The sequence below is a fragment of the Erpetoichthys calabaricus genome, chromosome 3, assembly GCF_900747795.2.
Source record: "Erpetoichthys calabaricus chromosome 3, fErpCal1.3, whole genome shotgun sequence".
NCBI classification, from domain to species: domain Eukaryota; kingdom Metazoa; phylum Chordata; class Cladistia; order Polypteriformes; family Polypteridae; genus Erpetoichthys; species Erpetoichthys calabaricus.
Genome location: NC_041396.2, coordinates 74605334 through 74623917, shown reverse-complemented (window position 1 = coordinate 74623917; position 18584 = coordinate 74605334). Strand labels below are relative to the sequence as shown.

Genomic DNA, 18584 nt, shown 5'->3' with positions numbered 1-18584 from the left:
AAGGAGATTTTTTTTCACCATCACGACCACACTGTACCTGTTCTTTTCCATATCGCGCTTAGCCATCCAGTTTGTTTTTCCATCTGCCGGATTTACTTCAAGGACCTCACCACGAGAGACCCCGGGGTAGGACTTAATCATCCACCACACACACGAGGATTCACGGTGAGGCTGTTCCATTTTTTCCAGGGAGAATCAAACAACGCAATATCACTAATTCAGTCATCCGCTTTCAGGACAGTTTCTTTATTACCGGACTCACGTTCTCATTCATTTTCAGTTTATCATTCATTGTTATTCGTGTTGTGTGTTTATTTGTTACAGGGACAAGGGAGGGTTTTTGTTGTGTGTATATATATATTTGGTGGTGTCTTGTTATTGCTGGGGTGAAGGGATATTTATATTTATATATGTTTCTATTTTTTGCATGTCTTATTTTACTTAATACATATAACCCGTTTAAATTTTACATCCTGTTTTTGTGTGCTTATATTTTTCACCGTCGATTGTGGGGGAAAAGTTTAATTGGTAAGAAGTACGGCTTGATAGTAAGATTATTTCTCAGTCAATTATCCAAGCCACAGGTCTTGGGAGTGTAGCTGCCGGCTGGGTAAAAGGGGTCGGCCGTTACATAAAGTGGTGCCCTCTCTGAGGAATCTTAATAAATATCTATCGCTGTCTGCCTTTAAACATTTTCCCCAATTAATATGTCTATAGTGCGTGCCGAGCAGGACGACAACATTGCTTCGCCGCGGTGTGATGATGGAGTAGCCGGGGCGCGGCACGTCACGGTCAGAGCGTGTTCAGCGGTGCAGGAGGTGGTGGATTCATTGCAGTCGCTGTACCTCGAAGATCACCATGGACCTGAGGAGGAATGCCTGGAGGATGTCTCGCCTCCGTGGGAAGATCTGGCGCAACAACTAACCCGGCTGGATGAGAAAGTCCGCGAGGTTGCTGAAAGTGCGCTCGGGCGAGAAGATGCCTTGCAGGCTCGCATCAGCAGCTCCCAGGAGGAAGTAAAAGAATATCTCAATGAGCAAGTTCAACTCCTGGGGTGGGAAATCGTGTTGTGCCTCCAGAGGCGGGATCAACGCTGGCAAGAAACTCTTCAGGGGGAGGTCCGAAGGAGTCTCCAGACGTTACGTCAGTCACCCTGTCATTCAACGCCATACGGGTCTCGTGAGGGGGGTGAATACATCAATCGGCCCTCTGTTCCTGGGGTGCGCCTTTCCTTTCCCAAGTTGGGGGCCCCTTATAACATCGATGATGTCCTCAACTTTGCGGAAGAAGGGGAGGCGTATCTGGCTGTTAACCCTTTAATCCCAGAAGAGCTTATGGGGGTGATAGGGGCATCCCTCTCGGGGCCGGTGCGGAGCTGGTGGCTGACGGCCAAGAAGAACATTAAAGACTGGGGATCCTTTCGTCGATCTTTCCTCGCGGCTTTTCTTCCGGAAGACTATGAATCTGAACTGGAGGACAAGCTGCGATCCATGGTGCAACTGCCTTCGCAATCCATCCGGGACTTCGCCTATGAATATCGGGCTTTGTGTTTGAAGTGGCGTCCGGCTATTTCTGAAGAAGAGGTGGTCCGCCGCATCCTTAATGCCTGTAACCCGCGGTTAGCTGGGGGTCTCAGGGGGGTTGTGGGGTCGGTGGAAGACCTGGTGAAGGTGGGCTCACAAGTGGAACGGGACTGGGGAAACTCAAAAACGTACTGGAATAAAGTACAAGCCAGTACACGAGAAACCCAGCCCCTAAAACCCCAGCGAGCCAAACCTTGCTGGTCGGAAGCCGATCTCGCCATCATGCAAACGAGTACGTCCCTCCTGATCGTCCCAGTGAAGCTGCGGGGGTGGCAGGTGGATGCGGTGGTGGATACAGGGAGCCATCACACTTTAATCCGTTCAAGCATGTGGAAGAAGATTAGCCGACCGACAGACAACTTAACATCTGCCCCGTCTGTCCGATTTGTATTGGCAGATGGGAGTGAACACAAGGCCCTGGGCAAAGTCCCCTTGAGGTACAGTGTACTTTCCACCACCTGGGAGATGGATACGTATGTCCTGGATGACCGGCACCTGTCCGTCCCGTTACTCCTTGGGCTGGACTCTTTAACCACCATGAGGATGACCATCCATCTCAGTCCCAGAGGGTATACGGTGCCAGGGGAAGGGGTATGCGACTTCATTCATAAATCCAAAGAAGATCTGGGCTCGGAATTCATTGGCTTCTACGCGGCAGTGAGGAGTGACGCAAGCACCTCGGCGGCAGCCCCCTGTGGAGGAACAGCCCGAAGAGGTAAGGCCGGTGCTGAAGAAGTGGGCCGAGGTGTGGACTGAGAAATTAGGAGTCGCCCGTGGAGTTACCCACGTGATCCACACCTCGAACGAAGTTCCAATAAGGCACCGAGCCTACCGCGTTTCTCCACTAAAAAAGGGCATAATTAAAGAACATCTTGATCAAATGCTCGCCGAGAGAATAATCGAACCATCTTCCTCCTCCTGGGCGTCCCCTGTGGTCCTCGTGAAGAAGACGGATGACACCTATCGTTTCTGCGTGGACTACAGGGGGGTTAACGGGAAGACGAGCCTGGACGCATATCCCATGCCCCTGGTTCATGAGATTCTGGAGTCACTGCATGGAGCTGCAGTTTTCAGCACACTAGACCTCCGCAGTGGCTATTGGCAGGTGCCGATGGACGAGGGGAGTAAGAAGAAGATGGCAGTCATCACCCCTGAAGGCTTGTTCCGGTTCAAAGTCATGCCTTTTGGGCTTACAAATGCTGGGGCCACCTTCCAGCGGCTCATGGAGCAAGTCCTGAGGGGGTTGATAGGCAAGATCTGCTTTGTATACATCGACAACATCATTATTTACTCCCCTTCTATTAAACAACATCTCCAGGACCTGGACACCATCTTCCAACGATTACATCAAGCGCACCTTACGCTGAACACGAAGAAGTGTACCTTCATTCAACCCCACATACGCTTCCTCGGGCACATTCTTTCATCTGAGGGGGTCGCTGTAGACCCCGAGAAGACCTTAGCCATCCGAGACTACCCCACACCCACGGATTTGAAATCTTTGCAACGTTTCCTTGAGTTAGTGGGGTGGTATCACAAGTTCATTCCCCGGATGGCTGACATAGCGGCTCCCTTGAACAACCTAAGAAAAAAAGATGTCCTGTGGGAGTGGACAACAGAGTGCCAGGACGCGGTCGAGCAACTAAAGAGCCACCTTCAAGAGCCGCCCGTTCTGGCCCAGCCAGATCCGCAGCTCACTTTCCAGGTACAAACAGATGCCAGCAACCTGGGGCTTGGCGCCGTGCTCACTCAGAAAATCCACCAGGCTGAACATGTCATCGCTTACGCCTCTCGAGCCTTGCACGGCGCTGAGCTCAATTATTCGACAGCTGAAAAAGAGTGTTTGGCTGTCGTGTGGGCTGTGGAAAAATGGAGACACTATCTGGAGGGGGTTGAATTTGAAGTGTACACCGACCATCACGCTCTGACCTGGGTATTTAATCACCCGAAGACCTCCTCCCGTCTAACCAGGTGGGTGTTACGCCTCCAGAACTTTACTTTCAAGGTGACCTATCGGAAGGGCTGTGGCAATATTGTGCCTGATGCTCTGTCTAGGGTGTCAGAGCCACCGGGGATGGTGTGTTTGGCAGAGGCAAAGAAGATGATCCTCCCTCTGCCAAGAAGCCTGGAAGACCTGGCTCAAGCACAAGCCACCAGTCCATTCTGCCAGAGCATCAGGGAGGGACTGGAACAGCAGCGTACCGACCGGGTACACTTCGTGGACCTCCAGGGGGTTCTGTACAGGACCACTCCATCCTCCCTTGGTCTGCAACACCAACTAGTCGTCCCGGAAGGGCTCATCCCCGACTTTTTAAATTACTATCATGACAGTCCTTTAGGTGGTCACCTTGGAAGGACAAAAACTTTATTAAAGATCCTGGGGGTTGCGTGGTGGCCGTCTGTCTGGAAAGACGTTTGCCACCACGTGAAGAAGTGCATCACCTGCCAGCAGCTCAAAAACCCACCTGGTAAACCGGCAGGATTTCTACAATCGACAATCGCGGATGGACCGGGGGAGACTTTGGGAGTCGACCTGATGGGGCCTTTTCCTGTTACCAGCTCGAGGAAGACCGTCCTGATGGTGGTGATTGATTATTTTTCAAAGTGGGTGGAGCTGTTTGCCTTAACGGATGGCAAAACTAACAAGATCTGCTCCACCCTGAAGAACGAAATCTTCACCCGCTGGGGGGTGCTGAAGAACATCGTCTCAGACCGGGGTCCGCAGTTCACGAGCTCTGTATTAGATGAACTTTATACAGCCTGGGGAGTGAAGAAAAACCTGACAACAGCTTACCATCCCCAGGCTAACATGACAGAGCGAGTGAACCGGACCCTGAAGAACATGATCGCCTCTTATGTGGGTGAACGCCATCAGGATTGGGATAAATGGCTCCCCGAGCTCCGGTTTGCCCTGAACACCACTGTGCATGAAGCCACAGGTGAGACGCCTGCTTTGGTTGCGCTGGGCAGACAGCTAAAGGGCCCGCTTGACCGACTCCTTCCCAGAGCCCCTAGTCCAAGAACCACCAGCTACAATAATTTATTTAAAATGGAGGAATTACGGCGGAGAATCCAACAGAGGTTGGTGAGTTCGACATCCAGACATGCCAAGTTATATAATGCCCGGCGTAAGGAAGCGCACTTTCAGCCGGGTGATTTGGTCTGGATTAGAGCTCACCATCTCTCGGATGCCAGCAAAAGGTTCTCCGCCAAGCTAGCGCCTAAATGGTTAGGTCCAGCCAAAATCATATCTCAAACAGGTCCAGTCAACTTCCAGTTTCAAAGGGGTATTGGCACTGACTCCAAGATAGACACAATCCATGTGGCCAATCTCAAGCCGTACTTCGGCCCTCCCTTGTCCAAGGTTGGGGGGGGGGAATGTAGCGGGGCCACATAGTGTTTAAATGTCAGTTCTGAGTGCGTCTCGTTTCATTGTCCCGTTTACTGTTTGTGCATCAGTTAATGCCGTCCCCGTAAAAAGGGGACGGATGATGGAAGGAGACCACAGCCACAAACCTGGAAAACACCTGTTTACAATCAATCAATCACAGCCGTCACAGGATTATTTAAGCCATCAGGAGGAGAAGGAAGAGAGGAGCGAAGGAGATTTTTTTTCACCATCACGACCACACTGTACCTGTTCTTTTCCATATCGCGCTTAGCCATCCAGTTTGTTTTTCCATCTGCCGGATTTACTTCAAGGACCTCACCACGAGAGACCCCGGGGTAGGATTTAATCATCCACCACACACACGAGGATTCATGGTGAGGCTGTTCCATTTTTTCCAGGGAGAATCAAACAACGTAATATCACTAATTCAGTCATCCGCTTTCAGGACAGTTTCTTTATTACCGGACTCACGTTCTCATTCATTTTCAGTTTATCATTCATTGTTATTCGTGTTGTGTGTTTATTTGTTACAGGGACAAGGGAGGGTTTTTGTTGTGTGTATATATATATTTGGTGGTGTCTTGTTATTGCTGGGGTGAAGGGATATTTATATTTATATATGTTTCTATTTTTTGCATGTCTTATTTTACTTAATACATATAACCCGTTTAAATTTTACATCCTGTTTTTGTGTGCTTATATTTTTCACCGTCGATTGTGGGGGAAAAGTTTAATTGGTAAGAAGTACGGCTTGATAGTAAGATTATTTCTCAGTCAATTATCCAAGCCACAGGTCTTGGGAGTGTAGCTGCCGGCTGGGTAAAAAGGGTCGGCCGTTACAACTGATTAACAAAATTGCAGGCATGTGTTGTCACCCTGGTTCATCTGACATTTGCTCCAGCTCTGAGTGTAGACGTAGCTGTCTTAGTGACTTAATCCAATAAGATACACAACTTGACAACCAAATTATTGTTTCTTTTGTATGTCAATCCCTGTTAAATCAACAGATTTTAGAAAATGTTCCTGACTGACCATCTCTGATTTGCTTCAGTCTTGCTGAAATGAATGTCATTGTACCCAATAACCAGTGTGCAAAATTTTCAGCTTGTATGGATATAGCGGGTTGGATAATGGATGGATGGATGTTTATTAGCTTCTAAGATATGTGACCCTAAGTTAACTGTAAAAGTGAGTGCTACTAAATAAATAACAATGCTCCATATATCATAATTATTGAACATACTAGGCACATGAAATTTTCAGGGATTGTTGCTTTGTACTAGATGTATTTAACATCTAAGATAATTGTTCCACAGTTGCATTATTTGTTAAATTATTTTTTTTTCATGCTCTAGAGTAACTTTGTCCATCTATATGTCCACACTAGACCACACCAGGGGCCTCATGTATAAACGGTGCGTACGCACAGAAATGTTACGTACAAACGTTTCCATGCTGAAATTGCGATGTATAAAACCTAAACTTGGCGTAAAGCCACGCACATTTCCATGGTGCCTCATACCCTGGCGTACGCAATTTCTCCGTTCGGTTTTGCAGACTGGCAGCACCCAGCGTCAAAGCAGTGCTACTGTTCCTGTGTGGTTACCCTTTCTTTCTTAGACCCAAATTCCTGACGCGGCTTTACAAATACACTGAAACTAACTGCATATTGTTTATTAGTGTAATGCATCTGATTGTAATTAACCTGTAACAGTATAATGGTCAAGGGAATAGCCATAGTATTCCAAATACCATAACTGCTTTAGCGTTGTTACTCTCACTGCATCTTCTTCTTCTTTCAGCTGCTCCCGTTAAGGGTTGCCACAGTGTATCATCTTTTTCCATATTACTTTCACTGCACCACTCAGAGTATTTATATTACTGTATCTGAGTGGGCAGCAGCTGATCGGAAAGAGAATTATCGGTATACAGCATCAACCAAATGCTTCAAAGCCTTTCTTGTACGGACCTCACGGTTCACAAACAGTTTCATCCCAAGAACTATAAACGCACTCAATCAAGTGCTCCTTGTAGAACTGTTTGTACTTATAAGTACAATTACCTCATGTAAACTTGCACTACAGTTATAATATTGCACAACCTGCGCCACTTTGTAAAGCTCATATGATGACAATATCATTTTTAAGATGAAATGCAGCAAAATATGTTGATTATATTATACAGATAAAACTTTAACTTCATTTAAATAATCTGTATTGTTAATAATTAAACATGTGAGGACACGGTTCCGCAGCACTAGCTAGTTCACAGATTGCTCCTGCCTTGCGCTGTATTCTTGCTGGTGCTGACACGACACTGGAAGGATAGACGGATAGAATTGTTAAACACGTACTACGAAGATATTTCAATGTTCCTTAAAAGTTTTGAAGAATTGGCGTTCTAAGCTTACAGATGGCTTCACGTCTATTACAGAGCTGATTGTGTGGCGATTGGGTATTTGTTTGGATAAAGAAAAGTAAGGACAGGAATTGGAGGTTAATATGTTTGAAAGAGACAGTACTTCTGTAATAAAGCATTTCATTGAAGGTCACGCATGGCGCAGCAAGCCTCTTGCGTGAGATATGAACAATCACTGTGCCACCGTGTTCCCATGCTTTCATTCCTATCATCTTGAAAAAGATATCACGTATACATCTCAGTATTTTAATTATTCAGAGAGCTGTAATATCATGAATGTAATAGATTCTGTGTCCTATCGGAGAAAGAGAAAGAACGGAAGCACGTAGTGATTCACACACACACAGCATATAGAAGATCAAATACAGAACAAAGCATTTAACATGCTACTTTAGTTATGATGGGTTTTGAGAAACTAGTAAAATAAACGATTTTAAGATGAAGTTTATGATGTTCTACTTTAATGACAAAATAAACTACGTGATTAAAGTGGAAATTTCGAGATTAAAGTTGACATTTTGTGCTTTTTTCCCCATTATGTGCCTATTTTTTTTCTCTGTACCCTAATAAGCTTTGATATGACACTCAGACAGTGGGCTACGACTCGCCTTTTCACGGCGACTTTGATATGTGACAACTTTTTTTATTTCGGGCACTGTGCGACTTTGTGAACTTAAGCTTTCAAGTTTCTCCGACACTATGTCACTCGATCATCTTCCTTTTGTTGATTATATCACTGTTTAAACCTACAAATAGTACGTTTTTAGTTTGCCTCCACTTGGTATTTGCTGAAATTCTTAAATTTTTACCCTGTGCTTTTCCCATTGTCTTTTCACAGAAGGCTATTTATATTGATTTGCATATTCAAAGAGGTGTAATTCTGGGAGGAGTTGGGGCGGGACAGAAGGCGCGTGCACGTGCGTTACTTTTCACGCTGATCGGGATTTATGTAGCGGAATAACTTGGAAGTTTGCGTACGCACAGATTCCTGCATCTGGATTTTTCTGTGCGTACGCACATTCCTCCTTTTGTGCTTATGCCATGTTATAGTGTGAGTTCTACGCGCGGCATTATACATGAGGCCCCAAGTCTTTCAGATTTTGATAGGTATAGAGAACAATCCCTGAAACGTTCATGCATCTAGCATTAATAGTTGAAATGTTTGTGTTGATTATTTCATTATATATTTTGAGATTGTGACGGTTAATACACATTTTAGTCATGGAGGATACAATCTATTTAAACATTTGAAAATATTACAGTCTGTGTTGTGAGGTCTGATTATTTTTTTATAGTTTTCAAATATACTGTACAGTAGCTACTCCTTAGCCATCTTAGAAATATCCTTCTGGCAAGGCTACTGAGAATGAAGCTGTGTATGGACTATGAGTGATGTCTGTTGATAACTCTATGTATAAAAGTGTCTTCAAAAATTCAAGTTCAAATATTAATTAAGTAAATGAAAATAATATGCAAATGGCAGCATTAATTCTAGCAAACTATAATTTGATACATATAGTTTAAATGTAATTTAGGAAATGTACCACAAAGAACTTACATTCCTTCATATTTGAAAACCACCTTTGTAAATGAGGAGTGTGCTCAGAAAGGATGAAAACTGGACAGCTAAGTGAGTCCTTCTTCAGTTAGATGATAAATTTTGTTTGTGGTGCTGTGACACTAGCATGACTCAATATATAGTATGTTGAGCAGAGTTTCTTGAAATAGCTATGCAGTACAATGACAAATGCATTATGTATCATTTTAGATATGTTTTTATCTAGATTATTCAAAGGTGAATCATTTATTTACCACTTTTTTATAGATCAGTCTGGAATTTGAAAGGTGATTCAGAAAAACTGCATAAAAGAGATGCTGTTTATTGACATTTATGAAAATACTACTAACATATTGAAGGAGATTTACATGGGTGATTTCCACAAAAGCTGTGTGGATCACCTTGCTTTATTTTCCACTTCATGCATTTATGAGTCAGAAAGACATAATGTTACTTTGTAGTATTGAGCAAAGTTATATTGGAATGTGCTTGATTTGTGAAATCAAGTATTATATAAATATGCTACTAGAGGTCACATCAGTAATTAAAGGTAGTATTGTGATCGGTATCTTTGTAAAGTTCAGTGCTAAAGGACAGAGGGCTAATATTCTCATTATTAATGTAGTTCAGGTTGTAATATCTAGTAAAGATGTGACCCTGAGCAAGTATAAATCAGAGAAAAAAATCCTGGTAATCTGTTACATTAAAAATGAAAGTAACATTTATCCACATAAAAAAGCATTTATAATTCCGCTAGTGCCTGTGACATGTGCTCTTTATAATGCTTATAACAGGGTTAACTTCTCATTGTTTATTGTAGGTTGAAATTTTACTTTTGTGAATTATTTTATCTTAATAGAGTTTACTGATTTTCAAAACTCTGGTTTTCATCTATTCCTCTGAAGGAGAGGGGGAGAGAGAGGTGGAGAATGAGAGAAACAGAGAGAAAGTGAGAGAGCAGCCCCCACAAGTTCCAAAACTGTGTTTAGAACTTTAAATCATACAGCCAAAACCTGTGTTCATTTAATTGCTTCACAACAATAGGGTGTATGTGTGTGTTTTATTCAGATATTTTTGTTTGATATGTTCTTGATATTATTGTAGTGAAAAATTCCACAAAATGAATTTCTGTTTATATAAGTTTTTTTTTCATTCTGCCACACTGTTTTCATCTTTTATGAGGCATAGTACTGTCATTGCTGAAAAGCAGAGCATGTGCTGAACTATGGTCCAATATTTATATCTTAACAACCTGCTTTGCATTATACCTTACTTAAGTTTTTTTCATTATTGACTAAGTATGAAATTTCCACAAAGAAATTGGATCAGAGAGAAAGGACAAGAAAAGCAGAATGTCAGTAGACCCAAGCACCTAGACTGAGCATTACCTGCTTGGTTAGTTATCTCTGTAGATGAAAGCAACCAGCAACCTAGCAGTCTTTCATGCATCTCTTCTCTGTATTTTAATCAGGTATCTTTCTGCACACTGCAGATACTGTCTTAAACTAAATGTGTGAGAAAAAGGCATTGCTGTTATTCATTTGTTTTTAAGGACATTTGAGTTGTTTATTTGTGTGTATTTAGGTAAGAAGGAATATATCGTTACATGTTTAAGTTGTATATACAGATTGTAAAAATTTTAGCAACATTTGAGTATAGGTGTAGCAATATTTTATTTTTGTTTTTGTATATGTGATTGTATAATAGTTTTATATAAATACTGTACAGTATTGTGTTTATCTTGGTATGTCTGGATAAATGCATCTATAAATATATTGACATTTATTTTTAAATGCATCAAATCATAACACTGAATTAAAAATCAGAGAAAGCTTTTCAAGATTAAAATTGTGGGAGCTGTTGGTGTTAGAACTTAACCAATATTAATTAAAAGACTTTGATCAGAAAGAATGCTATATATTTCATTGAATTCTGAATCACAATCTCCAAAGAATTAATAGTTTATTCATGTAATCCCTCTTAACGGCCAGTGTTTGAAAAATTCCAGTTTTTTTGGTGTACCAGTTTTGAAACTGGACAATTCTGTTTTCATTCTAATACTTAGTCCTTAAAATTATAATACTGGGCATTAAATTTGTCAGCATAATGATTTTTATTATTCAGTTTTCAAAATTATTTAGTTTTTTTTTGACAATTTTAATTATGATGTGTGGCACCCGGCTGGGATTCCTACCCAGCCGGGACGCCTGGGGAGACAGGAGGAGGGCTCATTCCTCCTCCAGACCACGAGGGGGCGACCGCCCTGGTTGTATTGGGGGCCACGGGTACAGGGGCGTGTCGGGTGGAAGATTACCAGTGCACACCTGGAGCACATCCGGGTATGAATAAAAGGGGCCGCCTCCCTTCATTCGAGGCTGGAGTCGGGTGGAAGCAGGACGAGATCGGAGAAAGAGAGAAGGAAGCGGTCTGAAGAAGGCAAAGTGTGGTTGGCCTGGACTTTGGGGGAGATTGGGGTTTGTGTGGCACAAGACTTTGTAAATAGTAGTGTAAATAAACGTGTGGTGGTGCAAATTAACATGTCTGCCTGTCTGTGTCCGGGGCTAGTTCCACAAATGGAAAAGAAATCTTTAAACATGATTGTTTTGTTTCTATAGATAACACCAGCGGAGGGACTTGTGTCCATTCTAAAGAGACGGGGTTCTCTTGATGGGACAGAAATCCTTCCCGTGACGGTTAAACGAGAGACGAAGAGAAGGGTGAGGTTCCAGGAGCCAGAAGACACTCTAGACCAAGGTGGGCAGGAACAAAAATAACTTTAGTTTAAGTGTTTAAAAGGAAAGTGTGGTAAATGCCTGATAGTTACCATGAAAAAATATACAGTAAATTAGTGGCATTTTAAATTTGGAGAAAAAAATAACCTAATAACTTCTTTCACCATAGGGTATTTACAAATTTGAATCGAGTTCACAAAACAAAACTTTAACTCCACACTTATAGCAAACATGTTTTTTTTATCAGTTTTTGCACTGTTCTAATTTACGTTTCTATTGATCAGAAAAGTTTGATTATTTTTATTCATTCATTATGAGGTGTTTCTTTATCTTTGTCGATTAGCTAACTGATGCTGTATAGGCATACCACTGTATGCAGCTGCCTATTCCCAGCTAAGATATTGAGAGTCATTTCAGTTTCTACATGTCCATGCTGCTATTACACACTGAACAGGAAACTATATAAAAGCTGGAGCTCATTAACAACATAAACAGAATCAGTTAGTTTGTTTCTGTATTTGCAACATGTGCTTGACAAAACTCTTTTGGTAACTTCCATTATTGTTACTTCAGGAACTGTGAAATAATTTAATTTTTCCTACTCAACTGTATTCCCATCCTTCTGTCTACTGAATAACTCCATTACAGAAAAAGAAACACTCTCAAGATGTGAAAAGGGCATCAATGTGCTAAATCTAAAAAACAGATTGGAGTGGCCATCAAGACAACCAATCTTTCTTTTACATTGAATCTTGAACTTTTTTTGCTAAACAATCCAAAGCCACAATTGTCACAATGAAAAAAATCACATTTTAAAGTCTTGAAGTGTGGAAAATGTAAAGTGCCATTTGTGTAATGGATAGACTAAGCACTGACCAAAAATTGTTCTACAGTCAAAAATGGCATAAATATCATTACAAAGACAATGTGAAAATGTTTAACAATAATTTTAAAATTCACCCACTTTATATAAATCCTGTATAAGGATTACCAGGATTTTCAGAAACTAGTCACTCATAATTCAATTGTGTAACTATATTTGATATGAATTAGCCAAAAATGCTGGATGTATTTTAAAATGAGCGATTTTAGTGCACTTCATTGAATTAGCACTTGCATAATGGGTACCTCCAGCATTCAAGATGACAGTGGGGTCTGTGAAGATTTTTACAGAACATAGGCTTTGTAAGCTAAGGTCATGTTTGGTTGTAAAAGGAAATGTGTAGTCAGCAGCTAATTAATTTTAGCAGTTCAGAAGTCTTCAGGACATTATGCACTTCCCACATTTCTTTCTTTCTTTCTTTCTTTCTTTCTTTCTTTCTTTCTTTCTTTCTTTTTTTTTTTTTGTTTTTCTTTCTTGTCTCTTTTTTTTCTTTCTTTCTTTCTTTCTTTCTTTCTTTCTTTCTTTCTTTCTTTCCATATTGAAATAGCTTTGTGAGTGATTTTGATGGAGACCTTTTGTACTTAAGGAATATAGAGTACTATATGTTCACAGATTGTACAAGTTGCATTGTATATACTGTAAATACCTTAGCCATTACTGTTAGCCACTGGTAATACAGTTATTATGTCAGGTCTATCTAGGACATAGATAACTAGTTCTGTTTGTCTGGCTAACTGTCTATAATGATTCGGTTTTCTTTGCATCTGCCAGAAGGCATGTAGGACTTCAGATAACAGGAGATGAAAGGATGCAACATATACCTCCAGAACACAATAAATCCGAAGATTGTAATGTCATTGTACTCTAAATGTTCTGAGTTGCATCAAAATCTTCCCCACACACCCCTGAGATGTTTACAGATAGAAACACAGTTCAGCAGGTTTAAATGACCCCCCTCCCAACCCCTACAATTTAGAAAGACAAATTTAACACCATTCTTCCTTAGCTGAAGGTACTAGGCTCTTTTCCTTCTATCTGAGGGCTATAGTTTACACTTCTTCAAAGGGTGCCTGCCTATGCAGGTAAAGTAAGCTATCTTGCAAGCCTGCATGTTGCCATAGGTGTGAGCCTCACATTCACAGAAGATCTGATTGGTCAGATCTTGTGTTTGCTTTGAACAGAACTGATCTTGTGATTAAAAATTGTGCATTGTTGTGCAGCTTGCAAGGATGTGTCTACAACAATAATGGTAGTGCAACTTGTCATTTAGACATAACTTGAATGCAAAATTAAGCACTTCTAAATTAAGGAATAAATTAATATTTTTTAAAAAATAAGTCAAGACACCTAAGTAGGGCTGAGAAATGGGTCTGTCTCGTCACCTGATATATACAGCAATTGGTATGGTTAAATTAAACTGTCCAACAGACACCAATAAAGGCAAAAATTATATCTTTTTAAATATTCAGTTACTCTCACGGTTAAATAATTCAAGATAAACAGTTTTGTCAATGACTTTTATAGCTCTAGAAGGGTTTTAAAAAGAGGAGCAGTACAATATATACTGTAGATAGATAGAAATTTATTTGTCCCCAGTGGGAAATTTGCTTTTTACAGAAGTTCTTTAAATGAATAAATATGTACACACACAAATACATATAGTATGGTCTGAACACACACCAGAATGACTAAAAAGCAAGAAAATTAAAAAGAAACAAAACTTCAGACTTGCCTGTCAAAGTCACAATGAGGCATTAGGCAGGAGTATTGCTGTTGGTATGAAGGAGCCCCAGTAGTGTTTTTGACACACTTCTGCTAAATGATTCATTGGGTAAAAGTCCTCTGTGTTACTGTGTCATAGAGGGGATGTGCGGCATTATTCATAATGGCACTCAGTTTTGTTTCAATTCTCTTCTTTGCTACTACTTCAAGGGAGTACAGACTGCATCCCTTAACTGAGCTTGCCATTTTAATTAGCTTTTTGATTTGATGGACCTCTCTTGTGCTGATTTTACCAGCCCAGCACACCATAGTGTAGAAAATTACACTGGTCTTCAAAGAGTTCCAGAATATGTGAAGGATGTCACTTCAACTTTAAAGGAACACAGTCTCCTAAGGGAAACCTCCTTTTTTATATTGTTCATCTGACCAGACATAAAGGCTCTTTGGTTCGGTGAAAGTCAATAAACAATTACTTTGTTTTGCAGATGTTAAGATGCAGACAATTCACTTTGTAACAAGAAAAAAAGTTCTCCACCTGATTCATATACTCTAACTCATCCTCTTTATCAATGCACCCTGAGAATTCTAAGCATCTCAGAATTTCTGCAAGTGGCATGACCTGGTGTTATATTTATAGTCAGAGGCATACAGAATGAAGAGAAAATGAGACAGGACTGTTCCTTGTGGTGCCCCAGTGTTGGTCACATCCGTATCAGAAACATAGTCCATAGACAGATAATCCATTATCCATGACACCATAGGCTCATTCACATGTATATCTCTGAACCCTTAACAGAGATGGTTGGGTGGTATGGAAGGCACTACAGAAATAAAAAAAAATCCTCACAGTGCTGCCACCTTTGTCCAGGTGAGAATAAGTGTTGTGGAGCAGATAGATAATTACATCCAATCTTCACTCTGAAAGGCAAACTGCAGTGGGTCCAGGTGGTCAACCACAAGAGAACTAATATAGTCTAGGACCAGTCTTTCAAAGGTCTTCATTATGTGAGACGTAAATGCCACATAAGTTCCCTCTTTGGAACAGGAACAATGCAGGATGTATTCCAAAGCAGTGGCACTTTCTGAAGTCTTAAGGACAGACTGAACAAGTGACAGAGGACACCACAAAGTTTGTCAGTTGGTCGTCCAAACTCCATCAGGTCTCAGAGCTTTTCCTGTGTGTAGCTTCCTCAGCCATCTCCTTACTAGGTCTTCAGTTATGGACAGCACATACTGATGGTCAGAGGTGGACTGGTCACTGACCTATCCAGTTGATGTGGTAGGGATGGTGTGGGGAGACTGGCCATTGAAAGAAGATGGCAGTGAGAGGGAAAAATCTATTAAGGAATTGGTTCAGGGCATTAGCTTTGTCCATATCCCCTCCTATCACCTGAGCTCCTGGTTGTTTGAGTCTAATATATTCAGTCCATTCCAGAACCCCTTCACGTTATTCTTATTGAGATTGTTTTCTATTTTAGCTGTGTAATTTTCCTTTTCTTCACTCCACATTTTGTTTAGTACATGCTGTACGTCATTCAGAGCATCATTGCTACCTGATTTTAATGCTCTTTATTCTCATTCAGAAGACCTTTTTAGCTCCTTAGTAATCCAGGGTTTATTGTTTGGAAAGTAATGCACTGTCTTTCAGGGTACCAATGTGTCGACACAGAAGTTAATATTAGTCTGTGATGCAGTAACTGGGTTCCTCAATATTGTTTGCATGTAATTCACACATCATTTCCCAGTCTGTCATTTGGAAGCAATCATTAAGATCCATTTCATTCTGCAGGCTCCACTTCTTCACTAGTTTAATGGTAACAGGATGCTGTCTAATAACAGGTTTGTCTTTGGGAATAAGATGAATCAAGTTGAGGTCATATTTGCCTAACGGTGCCAGTAGTTTACATTTAAAGACGTCTTTAACACTGGAATCCCTGAAGCCTATGAAATGCTGGGCCACCTTAAATTCCTTTGCACCTCGTCATCAGCGTCTTTGTTTTGCAAATGTTATCCCATCAATTCAGACGCAAAATTCTCCCAGCTCAAGTCTCTTTATTTGGGAGTTAGGTGTCTGGAAGTACGGTATATAGGGTAAATGATATATAATTATTTGGAATACATACATTTCATGTGTGTTCCGTGTCTACAATGATCTGTGTAAATGTAGGATGACAGGAAATGCAAGGCAAGAAATGTTGAACACCTAACTAAAACAGAAACTTTTTTCATGTTATAATAATTGACATAATGTTGACATGAAGTGTATATTGTGTGAAGACTGAAGTCCAAATATCAAATGAGCACTTTTACAAAAGGTTTAACAAAACAAGTGTACTTTTATTCAAGAATATAACCAAAGAAAAAGAAATCATTCAATTTACAAGTTACTGGCAATGTGTAAAAAGCGAAACCCACAACTAGACACGTCAGCTTATCTGGTGCAGATGTAAGGACTCTTGTCTTATCAAGAGGTTGCAGGTTTGATCCCGGATTCTCTTTGCATTTACCGTTTTGAGTAGTGAGCTGCTATTATTGTTACTATTATATATTAAAAACATACATTTGATTTGAGTCTGTAACAGCAGGTAGAAATTTATGGTGCTTGTAAAAGTTAGTGCTGAAGGGATAAAAGGAGACATACAAACGGTTTGCAGCTCACTCAGTCATTTCAGGGATTAAAGGAGATGACTCAATCATTTCTTGTTGGTGTCTTGTTGAGCAAACAGACACCACAGTGTCTGTGGTGGATGTTACTTTTCCTCGCACACAAACATTCTTATCAACATGCCATTTGAATGATTTTTTTATTGAAGAGTCCAAGGATAAAACTGAATTAAAAAAAACATTCAAATGACTTGTTCATACGAATGTCCGTGTGCGAGGAAAAGTAACATCCTTTAGAAGTCTCATAAATTTACACAGGATATTACAAATTCACACCACCAGATGTATGTTTTTTGTATATGATAATAATAATCAACAGCTCACTACTCAAAGCGCTAAATGCAGGACCAATTCAGTATTCGAACCTGTTACCTCTCCATTGCTAAGCGGTAGCTTGTCCACTATGCTATCTGCACAGACCTGTGCTGGAGCAGCGTTTCCACTGTGACAATTAGTTAAAAGTGAAACGCGCAAACACATGTATGCAAACATGTTTTACTTTGTACAGGTTGATAGTTGGGCTTCAGCAACATGTCAGATGAGCAATTTCTTTTTCTTTGGTTTTATTCTTGAGTAAAAGCATACCTGTTTTGTTACAACAATTTAACTAAGAATTTGTGGCTGGACTTGAAAAAGACTATTCACTCACAAACCTCTTGCAACATGACAGAGCTTGACCAGGGGGAATGGGAAAAAATGACAGTGTGCAGATACATGCTGATAGAGAGAGGCCTGTACACATAAACTCAAGACTATCATGGCAGCCAAGGATGCATCTACTAAATTATGACTTGAAGGGGGTAAATACTTATGCAATCAATGTGATCAGTTATTTTATGTTTTACATTTGTAATTCATTTAGATTACTGTTTTTACTTTGACATTAAAGAGTCTTTATCTGCTGATCAGTGTCCAAAAAGCCAAATGAAATTCACTGTGATTCAATGACGTCAATCAGTCAGTCATTATCCAACCCGCTATATCCTAACACAGGGTCACAGGGGTCTGCTGGAGCCAATCCCAGCCAACACAGGGCACAAGAGAGGAACAAATCCCGGGCAGGGCGCTAGCCCACCACAGGACACACACACACACACCCACCCACACACCAATCACACACTCGAGACAATTTAGGATCACCAATGCACCTAACCTGCATGTCTTTGGACTGTGGGAGGAAACCCATGCAGACATGGGGAAGCGAACCCAGGTTTCCTTACTGTGAGGCAGCAGCGCTACCACTGCGCCACCGTGCTAATAATAAAATGTGAAAAGTTCCAAGGGGGTGAATAATTTTTATAGGCACTTTATGTTACACATGCATACTGCAGGAGGCAGGTTATCATTTTTTTTTCCTTGTTCAGCATGTTTACATTCCTTTAAGCCGGATCACTGTAAATGCCTGCCAAGTATAAAACATTTACTGTATAACCTTTAACCAGCATTCTTTCTGTTTGCAGCAGATTCTATAAAAATAAAATCATCCTCATTTTTTGAAATACACATGTATTGTGTGATCTGATTATGGTGATGATGCAAAGTGAAAGTGTTTGTCATATCTGTGTTGCACTGTGTGAAGAGTTTTTGTGCATGTCAATCAAATGCAGTAGAGTGGCAGAGGTGAATGGTCTCC

At 40.9% G+C, this 18584-nt stretch overlaps 1 protein-coding gene across 2 annotated transcripts in view; it reads left to right on the top strand.

The window, feature by feature from the left end:
* The window catches only part of cnsta (consortin, connexin sorting protein a), a 118669-nt gene that overhangs the window by 94774 nt on the left and 5311 nt on the right, over window positions 1–18584 (top strand). For both annotated transcript variants that reach the window (XM_028796930.2, XM_028796929.2), the window contains one exon: window positions 11566–11704. In XM_028796930.2, the coding sequence (XP_028652763.2) occupies window positions 11566–11704 (139 nt within the window). The remainder of the gene's footprint in view (window positions 1–11565; window positions 11705–18584) is intronic.